The 18,308-nt window shown below is 31.8% G+C and overlaps 2 protein-coding genes across 2 annotated transcripts in view; one reads left to right on the top strand and one right to left on the bottom strand.

The window, feature by feature from the left end:
- The window catches only part of Cad99C (cadherin 99C), a 252,720-nt gene extending 248,000 nt beyond the window's left edge, over nt 1-4,720 (bottom strand). The window contains exon 1 of the mRNA XM_085945473.1: nt 4,173-4,720. The gene's annotated coding sequence lies outside the window, so the exon portion shown is untranslated. The remainder of the gene's footprint in view (nt 1-4,172) is intronic.
- Nucleotides 4,721-9,981: 5,261 nt separating this feature from the next.
- On the top strand, nt 9,982-12,374 carry mRpS24 (mitochondrial ribosomal protein S24). Its single transcript, XM_085945486.1, has 3 exons — nt 9,982-10,109; nt 10,302-10,494; nt 11,144-12,374. The coding sequence occupies exons 1-3, from the start codon at nt 10,077-10,079 to the stop codon at nt 11,431-11,433; spliced, it is 516 nt and encodes a 171-aa protein (XP_085801612.1). The 5' UTR covers nt 9,982-10,076; the 3' UTR covers nt 11,434-12,374.
- Nucleotides 12,375-18,308: the final 5,934 nt, after the last annotated feature.

Here is an 18,308-nt window from a genome sequence, read left to right as displayed (position 1 = left end):
TGTAGATACCTATCTGAAACCGTAGACGCGCAATATTGTCTATTAAAGCAGAGATGGCATTTAAATTAGATTTAGTGGTACACCTATATATATTGTTAGTAAGGTATCCATACAACACATTTCTTACATATTGGATTCACGAAAGGATGATAAAAAGTAATGTATAAAAAATGTGGCAACATTTTGACACTGCCTAGGGGCGGCATTTTGTCTAGGGACGTCACTGCCAGAAGGTAACTCCTAACTAAAGTGACCTAAAGTAAGATTCCCTGATTGAAACGTTTTCTTGGCTTCATTCTTTTTATGATTTGACGATAAATATAAGTAGTTACTTAATAATAAACATTATGACATTGTAAAATGGAATTAAAGGCACCCAAACAACGAAAAATCGTCACATATTTCGCATATTGAGTTAGGTATAGAACAATGATAAGTAGATCCTTGTAAACGTTTTAATGTATCTAAAAGATTTATCCTTCATTCCTAGATGAGGCTGTTTTAAAACTGCTTTATCCAAGAACAACGGTAAGCAGAACAAAGATGGCGGACGTTAGTGGTGTCAGATAAGTCATCTAGTGGCATAAATCAATTAAATAAAGGCTAAAAGAAGAATAATAACATCGAAAATTGGAGTAATGTCAAAATGAAAACCCATTTTTCTTCAATCCTCAAATTTATTGAACTGTGCCCCTTATCGTTGTTCAGGGGGTGTCTTCAATTATTTAAAGTAAATGCAAGATTAATGAATAAATTATGCAATAGTAGTAAGTACATACTTATTAGCTACTTTTCTATTAAATGCCGAAATATGAAATGTCAATAAGCAATAAATATTTGACAATTAGACACTAAGCATACGTTTCCGGTATTAAAAACAAACCGGTCCCAAAACCAACATGGCGAAAGACCACGATTGAGTCACACACATTATTACCAGACGAATTATTATTTATATTGTAATAATTATTAAAAGAATTTTATTAACACCGAAGCGTGTCACAATATATATTTATTGTTTCACAGAATAAAATATAAGTCACGACATTAAGAACGAATTTTATTAGATTAATTCAACCTGGCGTTTGATTTTCATGGTCACTGTTAGCGATGTAAAATAATAATTATTGTCCAACTAAATTTTATTGTATCACTCTCAAGCTTTGGAGATATCGGAGGTGGTAAAGCAGATTTCTATTATTATTTCTTCGAGGCGTGTGAGTAAAAAATATACTAATATGGACAATGTTTTGAACAATGTGCAACGACCGCGAAAAACTGGATTAGCTAAACAGAAAAAATGACAGTGAAAGCGAATCTAAGCGCCGTTTGTAATCATTTTAAGTTAAGTAGATAATTATGTCTTAATGCCACACGTTTACGTCTTTATAATAATAATACGCCAGCGATACGCGGGTAGATATTGAAACCTCTCGTCTTCTTAGGCCTTACACTAATAAGCAGGAAGGCACCAGGCCAGATTTCAATAATTGGGGATAGGTGACAAAATTTCCATTTAGTTGGTCAGTTACATATTTGTACAGCGGCGCATTTCTTTGACGCAGATGACGCAATCGATTCGTCAGAAGATTTAAACAGGGGCCTCGAAACAGTTCAAACTAGTCACAAAATTATTAAATTATACCAAATTCTTTTTGTATAATTAATGACAACTACATCTATATTCTCTCAGAAGTGTTTTTAAAAATTATGTATGTTCAATAATTCGAATGGTACATTCTTAAATCTTGTGAATTATTCGTTGAATAAAAGAAATAGTTAAATAAAAATTATAAGCAAGTTCGAGTAAGTTACAACATAAAATATTGGAGAAATCCGTGACGTCGGTTAGTAATTAAAGTAATAGGTACCTACTTTGATTTAATAAACAAAAACTGATTGCCAATAGTAGCTTGATTTGGAAGAGCGCTGATGAGCAGGTATTAAGGGCCAATAGTTAAAATTTCTCGTAATTAGTATGTCAGTAGCATAGTTGACAATGCGCATGGGGCGTAAACCCAAGAGATGCAGGTTCGATTCCTGCCGGGTGTCTTACTTTTTTCAAAAAGATTTTTTCTATTGGTTATAAAATATTTTCTCAGAAGTGTTTTTCAAAATTATGTAAGAGAAACTTAACGAGATGTGACAATATTTATAACAATCATAAAAAAATCTATGGATAAAAACGTAGCCAAGAGTACCTACGTGAGATGATAGAGTTGTCGTTAAGCTGCTGGTGTTATGCTGGGATGTTGCTCGATCAATTCCTGTCATATAAGTATGTGGTAGAAGATATTCAAGTGGAATTAGACAGCCATAGAGTCACCTTAAGTACCCAGCTGGGATAATTAATTGATTAAGATTTAAATGACTCGTTTTTTATAGACCACAAAGAAAAAAGATGGTTGGAAGAGTAAAACTGAGGTAGTTATATTGTGCAGAAATTAATATAGCAAGCACCCTTGAGAATTATGTACTGGAATGGAATGAGCTTGTGGTAGGCAGAGCTGAAAGTGGAGACGTTTCCTATAAATAGATAGGCGACCAATAACCATACTAGGTTGTAATAAGATAATTATGTATTGGATTTTTTTAGAAAAAATATGTACGTATATAAAGTGACGTTTCTAGTTGATAAACAGACAGGCGATTACTGCACAATATAATATTTTCATATTTGAAGAGGCGGCTGGTGGGTTTAATAGAAGTTCCTTAGAGTCAGAATTACTCTGGAAGGACAACTAATATCGTGGGTGATGGCTCAAAATAATAGACATTCCAAGATGGACGCAGATGACAAGGCTTTGTGTTTACTGTTCCAGTTAGGAGAGGCTTTCATCCATTAGTTTAAAATAGGGGCGTACCAAGCGGAGGTGCCAAGGTCGCAAAATACCCGGGTGGCAGGATTCAGGGGGTGGTAAAAGTTAGAAAAAAGCATTTCATGATTAAATTAAAAAAAATATATGTTGTACCTACAATTAGATAAATTGAATCTTAAGGTGAAATATTTGAAGTACCTACCTGCCTATTTTTTATAATATGTTAGCACTACAACTGGTTATGAGTACCAATAACAGTAGTGTAGTATTAGTAGTGAAACAATCACAAACACATAGGCTTTGGGAAAATCATTGTGACCTCACCGAGTCGAACTCGGGACCCCCGGATGAAAGAAAATATATTTTTTAAATTAGGTTATAATAGTTTAGGTTTATCAGGGGAGGCAATATGGATTAGCCGAGGCCCCTTCCAAATGGAAATCCGGCCCTGAGTAGGTACCGTGGCATGATAGATTAAACACTTATTCATATATATAATTCTTTGTCCGAAAAAAGGAGCCAGAAAATTAATTACCTAAGTCAAAAGGTACAACATTTAATTATTTTCCTCACGAGTTAGTTTCATGGATGGCCCTTAAATTTAATATATCTACTATTATAAATTGTGATCCCCTCCTTTATTGATACATACTTACCTATCGTTTTTTCACATTGATTCGTAATGTTATATATTTATTTAGTAAAAATATGTCGTAACTTTTGTTATAATATTATTATACCTAATAATATTTTGATACAAATAAAATAATTCTCTCATATTTTCTCTTTCATGGAACTTTTGGGCAGGCACTTGGGCGCCTGCCACCCTTGGCGCAGCCCTGGTTAATAATATCTAAATTAAACATGACATTAAAAATTGGTGGTCTTTCACGAAGTATGTCGGAGAGCTTTATCAGAAAGTACCGAAAGTTAAAAAAAATCAATCAACCCATTAAAATTCTGGCATCGTATATATTTGAATGCTCTCTATTTAGAATACTTGTCACAGGGGCTCCTCAAAACCTGTCAGCTCCCCAGGTACGTAGGTACCTACCTAAAACTGCCGCCTGGTATAGACAGCAAACGCTGCCAATGATTTCAATATATCTACATAACATATTATATTATTATGACTACGTCAAAATTTAAATAAAAAGTAAGACATTCTAACCTTAGGTCGATATAAACAAAGCGAAACACTTCAATAAGAAATGAACAGATACGAAAAAAGTGTTAACGTATAAATAAAAAGTTCAATCACGCAGTTGTTACAATATTGCTTGAATTATTACGGAAATCTGTGAATAAAACCAAATATTATTAATAAAAAAATAAGTACAAAAAAATACTCACGGCTTCTTGTACTTTCCAATTCTGAAATCCTTCAATGTAATAAATATATTTCACAGGTAAAAAAACTCGGGTAGGTACACAAACTGAATATTATTTTATTATGAATATCTTACAATAAATCACTGACACAGTAGTATAATTATTTGCAAAAAATAAACTAAAATCATTAAGGCAAAAACACAAACACTAAATAATTATTAGAAACCACTCGAGAAAATGCAGTTCTCACTAAGATGTAGACAAGTAGTTAGGTACTTATTCCAGTTTACAAAATCTTGTTGGTAACTTAATATTATTATTAATACCACAAAATGAGATCAAAAAATCAAACAATAGTATTATTTCGCGTAGAAATAAGTTTGTGATTAATTACAATACAATTCCACTGAAGTTGTAGTCATTCGTATATTTTTCTTTCGATAGAATGCACTTTTGTTTCAGTATACGTATACGGACTTTTTAGTTTGTAGGTTAGTTTTCGCGGACTCGTTACGTTAATACAACAACCTCCCACCTTCGGCGCTTGCGAGCGCACTGCCTTTCTGTGTGGGGTCGCTGAGGTACCGTCGCCCCTTTCCCCGCGGCCGCTGGTTTACCTGAGATACCCCGCACAGGTGTCTTTCGGCAGGGCTGGCAATTAAATAGAGGTTGAATTTGTATTATTTATCTTTATCAAATTAAGACGGAAAATAAAATGGAGTGAACATAATAGAATGTGCCATAAATACAGATGCTAAAAGACAGACCATCGCTGGATAAATCACACATCATTAAATACATAAAGAGCGACCAAACCTCTGGTATGATGATAAAATTAAGTTTATTGGCAGCACTCGAAATGGAAAAGTTTACGAACCGGAGCGTTTGACAGTTTTCTTTTTTCTTTGACAGTTTTAGTTATCAAATTGTATGTGTATTTCATACAAATAAATGTGTTAGATTTTCTATTATGTGCCCTATCTAACTCAACCAACCAACGACGGTCAAATTATTTTTTTTTACGAGACGGAGCGATAATTTTACCGATTTCACGGACAGGAACGGCGCTCCGGTCCAATTCGAGCCCTGTTTATTAGAGGTACGTGGCAACGAAATACTTACCAGTTACAATTGGAGACAGGTCTTCATCCAGAAGTATCTAGATCAGGACCGAAAAAAGTATTTATAATTGTGACAAAAATATATATAAGTCGACATATATTTCAAGTATTTGAAATATTTCAAGTCAGATACAGTTTATTGCAATGATAATAATATTAACATTATGAATAACAATACAAATTTAAGAGGACATAATTATGTTATAATAATAATTGGTGGTAATGATTTGTCAGCACTTCCTGTCAGATTGATGACTTCATTAATTGCCTATGTGTAGCTTGAAGATTTCATAATAAATTTTCATCGTTTGCTGTTATTCTGCGCAGTCAAAAGCCCAACATTCGACAACGTAACGATGTAGACTCTGAAACAATAATTTTAAAATGTTTGTCAAAAAATAAAATGACAATGGTGGCCATTTCTACCTTTGTAAGAATGCGCAAATATAATATAGACATTTTAAATACGTATTTTACTAAAACGAAAACTTCTTTATATGTTTATGTTAGCGTTGGTGGATTTGCAAATGTGAAAATTTCAATACGTACTGTCAATATTTCGCCACGTCTGCAAAGAATTTTCAAGGGACATAATCGTACAAGCGTATATAAACAGAATATAATAAAAGTAGACTTACCCATTAAGCTGTACGAATTGCAAAACCTTTTTATCAATACGGTTTAAAAACGCTATTACATAATACTATGTATAATATTTTATTATATTTACACCAAATGTCAACTCGAAAAATATTATACGATTGCTTTTGTTTTGAAAATATCATGTAGAATTGACATGAAATTTGAAAAGAATTAACTTGAAATCAGTAACAAATAGTGTCGCAGCTCGAGTGTTGATTGGCTGGACGATGGGTGAGCTCTGATTGGTCATTGAACTGGCTTCGTGTCATTGCGACTTCGTGTGTGACGTCCCGTTGTCCCGATATAGTCCCGATAGGACATAGAAAAATATGATTTCCCCAGAAACTGTATTAGAAAAAAAACTTGTGGGCAACCCTGGCTGCTGGCACCTACCCACCGCCAGTCGCCTCTGTCGGCCATTCAGCACTGCGGCACCATGTAAAAGGTGTGGCAAGACTTGATTCCATCGAAATGTACTTTTAATATCTACTTGCCTCAATCTCGATACTAACTTGTTCGATTTTTTCTTCGACAGAATTTATTCGACGATAGCCGATTGCGATCGAGCGAATTTTCGCAGGAAATTTTAGCCAATGACTCAATTTTTTCGGGTTTTTATTTTTACATGCAGCTTTGCAATGGTGATCGTAAATTATTATTAAATAATATTATATCATAATAATATTATTAGGTACCTATTGGCATTGCCCAAGTCTTTTATATTTTGTCTGCTCAGCGGAATGGTGATATAGGCACCAAAGATAATGTTGAAAACCTTCTCCCACAGAACAGAAATAAATAGAATTCCGATAGGCTATATTCAATACACTACATTTTGAAGCAGGGATTTGAATGTGCGTGTCCTACGAAAATGAACCACGCATTATGGACGTACCATAGTGTGTGTAATACACCAACATTAAATGAGCGTAAATGCATAAACCGAGAGCAGTTTTTAGTATTCGACGTAAAACGTATTCTTAACACGTGTGAAAGTTTAACCCGGATTCTTCCTTACTCGAGTCGGTTACCTGCTATCGCCTTACCCGTGTGTGAAATTTTTGACACCTGTTTAAGTTTATTCCGTATTCATCTGCACTCGAAATCGGTTGCCTGCTAGTCCTTACCCGTTAGATATTTCAGTTCCCATTATTTCTGAGTTATCTGCATTCTCCTACAGACATGGATCATAAATGAAGGAAATTGAAGCAAAAAAAAAAACGAACGCTGGTACGATGATTAAATTAGCTACAAGTGACTTATGAAGATCACGTGGCATATGAAAATGCAGAGACTACGCTGGATCGACCACGTGCATAGAATGCCGGAGGATATAACAACAAGGCAGGCTGTGTACGCAACCCCCGAGGGCAAGAAAAACCTGTACGGTCAAATCAACTGGAGAATGTCGGCGTTGGATCGTCTAGGATTGAGGAAGTTTTTGAAGGAGGCCGGGTCGTGGCCTCATTCAAGGGTTGTAGTGACATACATGATGATTATGGCAAGTGACTTCGCATACTTTTACCCCTGCGTGACTTGAAAAAAAAAGATAACAGTTAGTCGGCAACTAGCCCTTGACTGCTTTCGAATCTTATATACCTACATTACAATAATAATTATTAATCCTTGCGAAAATAATTGCATAAAGTAAAATACCTTGTGTATCGCCCCTAATAACAAAGTGTCTGTGGCACCTTGGCAATTATAAGATACATTTTCACGTATGTTTTTGTTACCTATATAAGCATCTATGTCCTGTCTTTATCGTGTATGAAAAGTAAAATATAATATCTAATATTCAATTACGCCGAATCCGTGGTTTTAATTAAAGTCAAAACAAACCCTCCGACATAAACCCTTACTTATAAATCTACGCACCTTCTTTTGTTCTTTCATTTGGACGTGGCAATTTTTTTTCATTCGTTTTTTTAATCAAGAATTTAATATTATGCTAACCTCATGCGTGGGTGTTCCAAATAAAAGAATATAATAGGTATTATTTATTCCAATCTTCATTTACATTTTACAACTTAGTGGGTAGGTACTTACTGCGGTTGTGTGTCTTGTTGGTGTTAGTGGTGACTACGTGCAAACGTGTCGCAGCTGATCATTGGCCTGAGCAACAGGTAGGGTCTTCTCACTTCAAAGGGGAGAAAGGACGAATAGGAGATTGTTCAATACAGTGAGATTGCCAAGTCAAAAAGAGGTAGGAAATGAAATAAGGGGTTTCCCAGACACCCCTTTCACCCGGAAATGTTCTCTTTTTTTTGAAGTCAGTGTCTGTGTCTGATATTTTTATTATTGGAGCAAAATTGTGATGTGTATTTGTATCACTTAGCTTGTTGATCCACCACGCCGGACTGATGGACTATGGGACTGCTGCTGATTATGAAATACGTCCTCTTTTTATTATCGGCAAATAATAATTTTAATAATTTTGGTGATATATTTACCATCAGTCACGGAATATCTGGTAAGTATTCATGTTACTTTGTGACACAGAAAATTATATTTTAAAGAAATTTTACAAATAACTCGCTTTCGCCAAACCATCCCTCGCGACATTTTGACGTGGCTTGACTTGATAGAATCGGAACCTTAAAAAAATTAGAATAAAAAAGGTAAAAATAAATAAACATAAACCTATATTTATTATGTAGGAGTGGGGTCAACCGAAAATTTCTGCACCACCACCCCTCTTACACAAATTTTTAAGTAAGTATAATATTATAAACAGCTGATTAAATATTTATTTTATTTTCATCTATACTTAAGTAAGTATATTAATTTATAGTAGAAACCTAAGTACAATCAAAATAATTTCGAATATATTTGAATAATAATGTTTATACTATCCACGAAACAAATTAATGATAAAAAATTCACTGAGATTTATAATTCCGTGTATCCCGGACAGGACAAGAAATGGACCGGAACGCACAGGAGCGCCGTCCCGGTTCATAAAATCCACAAAATTATCGCTCCGTCTCGTGGAAATATTAATTTGACCGTCTGAGCTAGATATTTCATATAATAAAAAAATAACACTTATTTTTATAAATCACATTTACAATTAATGTAGTATCTATAGTATAATATAGTTGATATTTTTGTAAAATTATCGAGCGCTCCGGTTCGTAAAATTTTCCATTTCGAGCGCAGGTCCCGGATCTAATAAATTTACAATATGTTATTTTTCAATCTATGTTTGGGCTTAATATGTTGAGCAAGTGGCTAACATCCATTTCTCGTAAAAATAAAAGTCCTTCACCCTGAGGAGACCCATAAACTCCGTTTAGTGGGTATCTAACACGGTAATTTAATTTTTTCTACTATTTATCGCCGTTTTTCCGTACAAAGATATATTTTTTGCAGAATTTTTTATAGCAAGGTACTCTATTGTTATGATAGGCACCTATCTATTTCCCGATTATTATTCATTGACATTGCCACTATTAATTTTGGTAAATGCAATTCAATCAATATTATCTATTAGCTCATAGTGCCTACCGCCCTTTATTGGTACCTAAGTACACAATCTCAATTTAAGACACTTAATTGAATATAATATTTAATGTTAATAATTAACAATATTATTAAAAACAAAGTAAATGCTAACTGAACCTATATTATAATATTTACAAAAAAAAATATTATTTACATGTTTTCATAATTTAATATTGTATCTTTCGCTCTATATCTATCACGACATCACGACAGCAAGGTTACCTGAATCTCTGACATAACTTTAGTAATGATTATTGTAGATCGTTTCGAAGCTGGGTTTGTAGACCGAAACAGCCTGTCAAAAAAAGAATTTTGCTATAAAAATATTTTAAAACAAATAAATTTATTAATAATTAACTAAAGATAATATTAATAATTTAGAGCACTAGGCTATTAGTAATATAAGTTGCATAAGACGATACTTACATATTATTTTTGTATGAATCATTTTTGTTCAAGTATAAAGATGGCTCGAATATCCATCATAATAATATATTGTATATTAATAAACTATTACTGGCAGCACTGTCTACATATTTGACAGTTAGTTTGAGAGGTTTGAGGTTATAAAACCTGTATTAGTCTATGCCTGTATATTTTTTTCTGGATTAAAATAAATAATATTAGAAGTATTTAAGTAACCTTTTTGCTAAAAATGAGTGTACAACTATCCCAGTTTTTAAAGCCGGTAGACAACCTCTTTTATTTCTTGTTGCTTACCTTGTTTAATTAGATATTGGTATAGGTACTTCGAAGTTTCACGATAATTTTCTACTGCACACAATTTATTTTATTCTCATACTGTTATGATATTATGTGCGGTACTGTAGCCAATATTTTTATGAACTTCAAATTGATCCAACCATTGTTTATTTTTCAGAATCTGTTGTCAAGAATTGTAAGCAATTACTCGAAATGTTTCGAAAATAGCATTCACACCACCGCAGTATCATGCCGCGTTCAATCTGGAAAATACAGAGTTACCCCTAAACGAAATAAACCACTTACATATGAAATGGCAAACTTTCCATACTATATTGCACATCGAAAATCATGGAACTCCTGGAATACTTGTGAGTATAAATGTCATTTGTTCATGCAGGGCCGGCCTGTGGATAGGGCGACCGCCCATAGTGCCATGAGTTAGAAGGCGCCAAATTCTGGAATATCTATATTTCACTAGATCTGGGTTGAACACTATATTGTTAATATCTATACTTGATGCCTTAATCAATTAAAATTATTAAGGTAATGACAAACTTGAGTAATTCAAATTTTAAATTACAGATATGAAATACTTCAGATAGAGTATGTGGTTGTAAGAAATTATATTATGCAAGATGGATATTTGGGTCTGTAGTTTAATAATTGGTTTATAATATTTGCCTGTAAAGGAAAAGATTTGTGTTTGAATCTCTCATTACAAGATTTTTTCTAGAATTTGTGTATTATACTCGAACAACATCTTCTTGGCTACGTGTTAATATTGTGAACTAACAAGCTCCTCCCATTTTTAACCGCAATTCCATTATAAACTAACAAGCTCCTCCCATTTAGTCGACAACAGCGCCTTCCGACTTTTGCCTAAATCTTCTTGGCGAGTAGGTATATGAGGTTTTTCAAAATGATATATTTTCAATAAAAAGAATGCCACAATCTTAAATATTGTGTAGTCAGTGTTAAAAAAAATAGTTTAATTAACAATTACTCTTTCTTTTGTAGCAAATATGGAAGGCGGTTTGAGGCGGTCCGAAACAGCCACCGAAGATATATTCATTCGCAGATTCATGACCTCCACATGGCACTCTCTTGTCCTCTCAGAAGTTATCATCAAAAGACAATTCAACCACATCAGAGTCGCGGCTCTCATCAAACGAAGCCTGGCACCCACAAAAATGTATTTCCTCATCGGATATTCAGAAGAACTCTTGGCAAACTGGTTCCAGTGCCCGGTGACGCTAGAATTACAAACAGTCGAGAACCCGGAGGATGTCGTATTTAAATATATTTAACTTAATTATGTGTAGATGTAATGTCACTTCTAAACGATGCGTTGATTCTTATAAATATCCAAAATGTGGCTCTTCGAACATTGCATGAGTACTTTGCATGTATTGTAATGCGCTATATTCACTGATAACCCTCAAGGCAACTCTCACATATTACCAGTTTCAGACAGTGTGTTAATTTGGATTCATTTTTGTAAAAAAGGGCTTTACATTTGAATAGTGTTAATTGTAAAAATTGACAGGGTCTTGATGAAAATTAATAATTGCTATAGAATTTGACAACCACGATAGCCACGCGGCCTAAGCGTCGTGGGTGCCAGGTTCGAATCCTGGGTGTGGCAAGTACACATATTGTTTTTCAATTTGTGTATGAGTCAGAGTATAGACCTAATAGGTTGAGCAAGTGGCTAACATCCATTTCTCATAAAAACAAAATCTGTTAATACAACCTACACTCCTGGAGGGCCCATATGATCTTATTAGGATCGGACATGATCATAATAAAACATAGCATTTTAAAGTAATAATTCTGTGGGTGAAAAATGTAAAATCACTACTTATCAGCAAAGATTGGATTTAAGACAATTTTGTATGTGGAATATGTATGTTTCTGTGTGAAATGTACTAATTCATTGGCATTAATTTGACTTTTATTCTTTACACGTAAAAGTCCATTAATTAATTTTGCATATTCAACCTATTTTAAAATTGCTAGTCCGATCTCACTTTTCTTTTCACACACAGAATTTGTTTCAACACAAACATATGATAATGGGGATTGGATAATCTCCTTTGAACGATTCGAGATAACAGCCAATTGAATTAGGTACACTGAATATTGTAACAAAGAAATAGTACAATGTGCGGAAGATACTCACTTGAAATTGGTCAAAGTATCGTCTGGGGTGGGCATAAGATAGTAGTAAATAAAAAAGTTGTTTTCATCCATAATATTTTATTTTTCCTTCCTTTAGAAAGATGTAAGTGTATTCACAATGGTTACAAATATGTCAACACACGATCTCGCAAAAATTCATACAAAAACAATAATAAATTGTGACAAGAGGACAGATTGGATATTGAGAATAAATTAAAAGCACCACCGTGGTCAAAAATTCATAATACAAGACTCCTCCCGTCGGAGAAACGATAAAGCAAAAAATACACGCTAGGAATCAGGAATCACAGGTAGCTCTCGTGGCATCTGACAATTACACTTTCTTATACTACGAAGAAGTTTCTCAAATAAGATCATCGTACCTATATACCGTCGGCCAGACACCTTATATCGAAAAGTATAATTATTTTGTACTCTCGGTAGATGAAGTTTCATAATAGATGATGTAGACAAAATACAATAATAAGTAAGTATTTACTTTTCATTATCACTTTTTTTTTGTTTTAGTTACATAATATGGTGTATGTTCAGGTATTAATGCATATTGTCTTTATCACAGTGATGTAAAGCATATTCTTTCCGTTACCGGTCCTTGTGCCATTCCCTGAACGCCCAAACTCGCTCGCATCATCTTTAACTTTATATTGTACATTTATTTTTAACATTGTGCAGTCTTTATTCTTGAGCTACATTTAAATACCTTTCTGGAATATGTTATTATTAATCGTGAACTTTCCAATGATACATTTCGCTTAACCGACGATGGAAGCGTCGGAGAGAGATCTGACGGAAACCGTAATATTACATAATAATCAGTGCTCGGAAGCTGTCAGATTTCTCCCACACATTCCCTGAACATTATTTTAATTAAATATTACATTTTTTTTTAATAAGTTGAATGGCCAAAACTCAAGTAGTTAACATTATTTAAATTACAGATGTCTGGTCGACTTTAACAGAATATTTAAAATTGCATTATATTGAAGCTTTTTACAATAATTAACAGATGTCCGTAAATCCTTATCCTACTGTTTTACAGATGCCTTAATATTGATTGACTGACTTTTAACAAATTTACAATTTAAGTAATTTAAAATGATTTTTTTACTCTACATGTCACCTCAATAACAGAATATAAAATTTCACCCTGATTTTTTTCCTTTGATTATTAAATGTAATGGCATGCACACTGAATCAAATGAAACTTACATTTTTAAATTTAATACTACCGATACGATAAAAAAAGCTGATGCCTATCACTAAATTAATAATTCACAAAGAATATAATAATAAATTATCAAAAATTATTATTAGAGAAATGTTGTAAATTTTTTTTGTTTTTTGGTATTTGTGCAAAATCATAAAACCTAAAGGATTATTAATCAGTGCTGTTCAGTTAGTTAGAAGCTATTTTTGAGATCTATATTGAAACAAGGTATCGAATTGAATAAGTATCAACGATATTTCATAAATATTGTTTCGCTAAAAATTTAAACATGATTAATTAATCTAACCAAAACATTTTACATGGTTTCATAAAAGATGTCACTTGTAATATTAAAATCAAGGCAGTTTACTCAATTAGTTCAAATTTTATTATAGGACGTTTTTACAGATTGCGTTTATTGATCACTTGACAGGCATGTAACGCATTGTTAATTATTGTATTAAAATGTTTTGGTTTGACTATAATTATGATTGCAGCTTGTATTAAAATAAAATAATTTAATAATTGCTATGAAACGTCAAAGGGGGAATTTTCGAATATTTTATACAGACTAAAGAAAACTTGTTAATTTTAATTAATATCACTTTTTTAATGATTATGAAAATATATCTTAACATAATGGACATAAAAAAAACATAGTGAACTGGCAGTTGACAAAGAAATACTAACACAAGTCACTGAAAAGTAAAAGGTTGTATGTTACATTTCTTAGCAACGTGGAGAAAATTACTTCAAAATTTAATAGGCATACAACATATTTCTTTTTATATAGGCAGGAGTGGTATTATGGTTCATTATAAATATATGACACTGTTAAAACTGAAAATGTTACATATAACCTAGTAAAATTAAAACAGCAGTGTTATTTTTCACTTAAATTTTTCATCAAGGTAGGTACATTTCAACTCAAAAAGTGGGGTGGGAGAAAAGGCATTTTACCCAATATTAAATAACAATAATAATTACTCAAAGACCTTTGTACTATTATATAATATTTCATTCGAAAATTCATTTTAAGCACAAACATGCTGTGTAGAAATTACAATATTTACACACATACATAAGACACCAGCCCTATACGGTAATAAACCTTGTTATGACTTTGTTTGAAAGCACAACATTCTGTTATAAACCTATCAAAAATAGAATTACATTCCACATACAAGTTTATATGACAGATATTTTTGCTAGGGGAGGTAAATTCGTTCACATCGTCGATATAAATTTCTGCATCTCGATCAAAGTGACATTTCATATTCATTAATTAATTATTATACTAGTTATATAAATATCAAGTATCTGATTTGTAGTCGGTATGTACTTATCATGTAACATGAATCAAAATAAAATTGTAGTAGCGAATTAAAAAGAAACAGCCATCAAACAAGATAGTACTGTGAAAAGTACAAAATATTTATATTACTTCACTTAGTAGAGTAAATGAAACTATTAGTTGAATTAGCATTTACATTAAACTGAACATATTGGTTTATAGTCAATACGTGGTTGTCACACCATTACCTAGGCTATCAGTAATAATGGTGTGGCAACTAAAATAGCTATTGACCAGCAATATTTGTAGAATTGAATATAATTTATTTTGTTATATCAGATGTAAAACTCATTAAATGCAATGTTAAACTATTGCACTTACTGAGTTTTATCTGTGATACAATAAATTATTATTTGTCGACAATATTGCTAGAAATAAAAAAAAAACGAATAGTTATGGGCCGACTATAAAATTACCTGGAACTAATAAATAAATAGGTACTCGACTGTTGAGTAAATGAAAAGAATATCTTGTAATCTAATACATCACATTTACTGTTTTTTTTTATGCGACGGTACGGGTAAATTGATAATTCAATAATAAACACTATGGTAAAAAAAGAATAAAAATGACACGTTCCCTAAAATTAAGGTTTAGTCAGAAAATTGCAAAAACAAAGAAGATAGGATATATAGTCAGCCTTTTTATTATGTTATGAATTTTACCGAATTGACCTACTCAAATAATTGCAAAAAACTATTTATAGCTTATGACGTAACCGGACTCATATGTAATAAGAAGTGTTAATTTCTGTCGTTATTTACACGTGTAATTGTATAAAAATTATGCTAATCGCGTGATTGACCCGAACATGGCTTAATCCTATATTCGAGATGTAACCATTAAAGTATTCAAACCATTAAGTTTCCTCATTTTGTTCTAGCACGACACCTTAATTTATTTAATCAAGAGTAATACGTCATTTAAGTATTTATACAGCTAAAACCGACAATAATTCAAACTAAACACGCATTCATCTCAAGTTCAGTTGTTGATTCATATTCACAAAAATAATTCTCACTTAAAATGTTTTCTCTTGACCCCCACAAACATAATGCATTCAGGCATTATACTAAATTATTAATCCTAAATACTTTCAAATCGTTCACTCAAAAAAAAAATTCCCAACATACATGTTATTTATTATCTACATATTGAAATAACAAAATAATCAACTAATACTATTTTTAACACATATCTGTAACGTTTCGCACTAAACCCTATTATATTTCAATGTCAATGTATTAAAGGAATTTTACCGCACTAAGTAATTGGATGAACTTGATTATTTTAATATTATGTTTTATCACAGTTTGACGATGATTTAAATAAACTGCACTGAATTGGATTAGTTACATACAAATATATTATTATAAACTTGATTTTATACTGTTAAGCACACATTAAAAAAATTAGAATTTAAAACTAGTTATATGCCGTTGGTAAAACTCACCAAGTGTCAAAATGAAAAAAATATCTTTTATCATTTTATGAATCAATTCTACATGAGAATCTATTAGAAAACTTAATGGCGTTAACAATTTTTACAAGGAATACTGGATACATTGAAAAACATACATCTTTGTCAGCAGCAGTCGTTTTACCAACCAGGCCAGCTCGGGTGCAAGTGATAAACAACATTTAAAATAGTTTTCAATTAAAGGTTAATATTAAACTTAGCGAGTTTTATCTTTGAAACGACAATAAAAACAAAATGGTTAATTACAACTCAATTACAATGCCACATTAAAGCTATTATTCTAACTTTTTCTAAATCAAATAGTATGTATGGGTTTGACAAGTTTATTTTTATATACTTACCTATTTATAGCGGCTTTCGGTATATATATTAGTTATATGTAAAATTTTAACGATACATGTTAAAAATAGTACGAATCATTCAGTTTAAGAGGTTTGAAATTAAAAAAAATGTGCGTAACATGTCAATTTTCATAGACTATGCGCGTATTGTTATATTAAAGTTTGCTGTCTCCAACATTCTGATGAATTAGCCAATTAGAATTATGAAATAAATTAATTATTATAGATCACCGAGCTAACGTTATACTCGCGTATGAAAATATTGGTTTGATAACTCTATTGTACACTAAAATACATATTAGTATTCACCTAAATTGAGTACGAATGAATGAGATTTTGATAATGTAAAATCATAAATATACATGAAAATTATATTTGCATCACTATTTACAGTATTCACCGATTAACTAAACTGCGTAATATTCAGGATCGCTACAATAATAAATGATTTATTTCAATATAATATAATACAATAGTTATAATAATAATATATATTGTTTTTATATAATATTTTATAACTTTCAATACACTTTCTATAAAAAAGGAAATATTTAACTAGAATCGCAAATGAAAGAAAACTGAACTGAATTAATTTTTGAATGGAAATTAATCTCACTTGTTTTTGTAAATTATCAACATTGTAATAATTATCGTATGTACAGTTAGTTTACCCTCAATTTAACAGGCTAAATGGGGAAATCTATTCCCCGGATAATCGATTTCCCATTTCAACATCCAAAACATTAATGGAATTTTTTTAAATTACAGTATTAAAATATTCCTAGATAATTTTCACTTCGCGTGTTCAGCATTTGCAGATTACAAACGCACTTGCGAATTAATCAGTCACCTGGTAAATCAAGAATCAACTGTACACGGAAAAAAAAATAAAGCACGAACAAACCGAAATTAAATAAAATTTTAACTACGTGTATTTTATAAAAATCTCTTAAAATTATCTATAAATGTCTGGCAGAATGATCATCGAATTACAAACTAGCTTTTGCATACAACTTATAATCTATTTTGCCTTGATACCAGAATATAATTAGAACTTTGTACGATTTTTTTGCCATATTAGTTTACATATAAACAACACATTCTTGTTTATATTTTGGTTACCCGATACATACACGCAAGGTACGATTTCATTGTTCATAATTTATTTTACAAAATATCTAACCGAATAATTTAAAAGACACTATTAATACTAGTCCAAAGATGGAGTCCTAATTTATAACGGAACAAGTATATTGATAACGATGTAATTTTTTTGGCTTAGGAAACAGACGGGTTTATAAATATGTAGTTGATACTATGGTAAGATATTAGAAGTTCTTCGTAACATAAAATTAAAAACACAAGACACATTTATATTCCATTATCCTTTCTTTTGTACACAATGTGCAATAAATGTTCCCGTAACGTCGTGTACGAATGAGATGAACTTAGAATTTAACAGCATGTCTTATAAATTTAATATTAGTTTAGATGTACTTCTAACTTTACGCTAGGATAAGTTTACTAAAAAAATATTCATTCAATGTCACAAAAGTGGCTGAATATTAATAATTACGATAAATTGTTGTTTACTAAGA

Source organism: Rhyacophila brunnea, unplaced genomic scaffold (genome assembly GCF_057557595.1).
Source record: "Rhyacophila brunnea isolate RB1 unplaced genomic scaffold, BYU_Rbru_1.0 scaffold_18, whole genome shotgun sequence".
NCBI classification, from domain to species: Eukaryota; Metazoa; Arthropoda; class Insecta; order Trichoptera; family Rhyacophilidae; genus Rhyacophila; species Rhyacophila brunnea.
This window is presented reverse-complemented; position numbering and strand designations above follow the sequence as displayed.

Excerpts from the sequence above, each read along its gene's own strand:
- mRpS24 (XM_085945486.1), top strand. The coding sequence starts at position 10,077 with ATGAGTGTACAACTATCCCAGTTTTTAAAGCCG. Across the intron at positions 10,110-10,301 it reads TATCCCAGTTTTTAAAGCCG|AATCTGTTGTCAAGAATTGT; the intron begins GTAGACAACCTC and ends TTTATTTTTCAG. Across the intron at positions 10,495-11,143 it reads ATGGAACTCCTGGAATACTT|CAAATATGGAAGGCGGTTTG; the intron begins GTGAGTATAAAT and ends TTTCTTTTGTAG.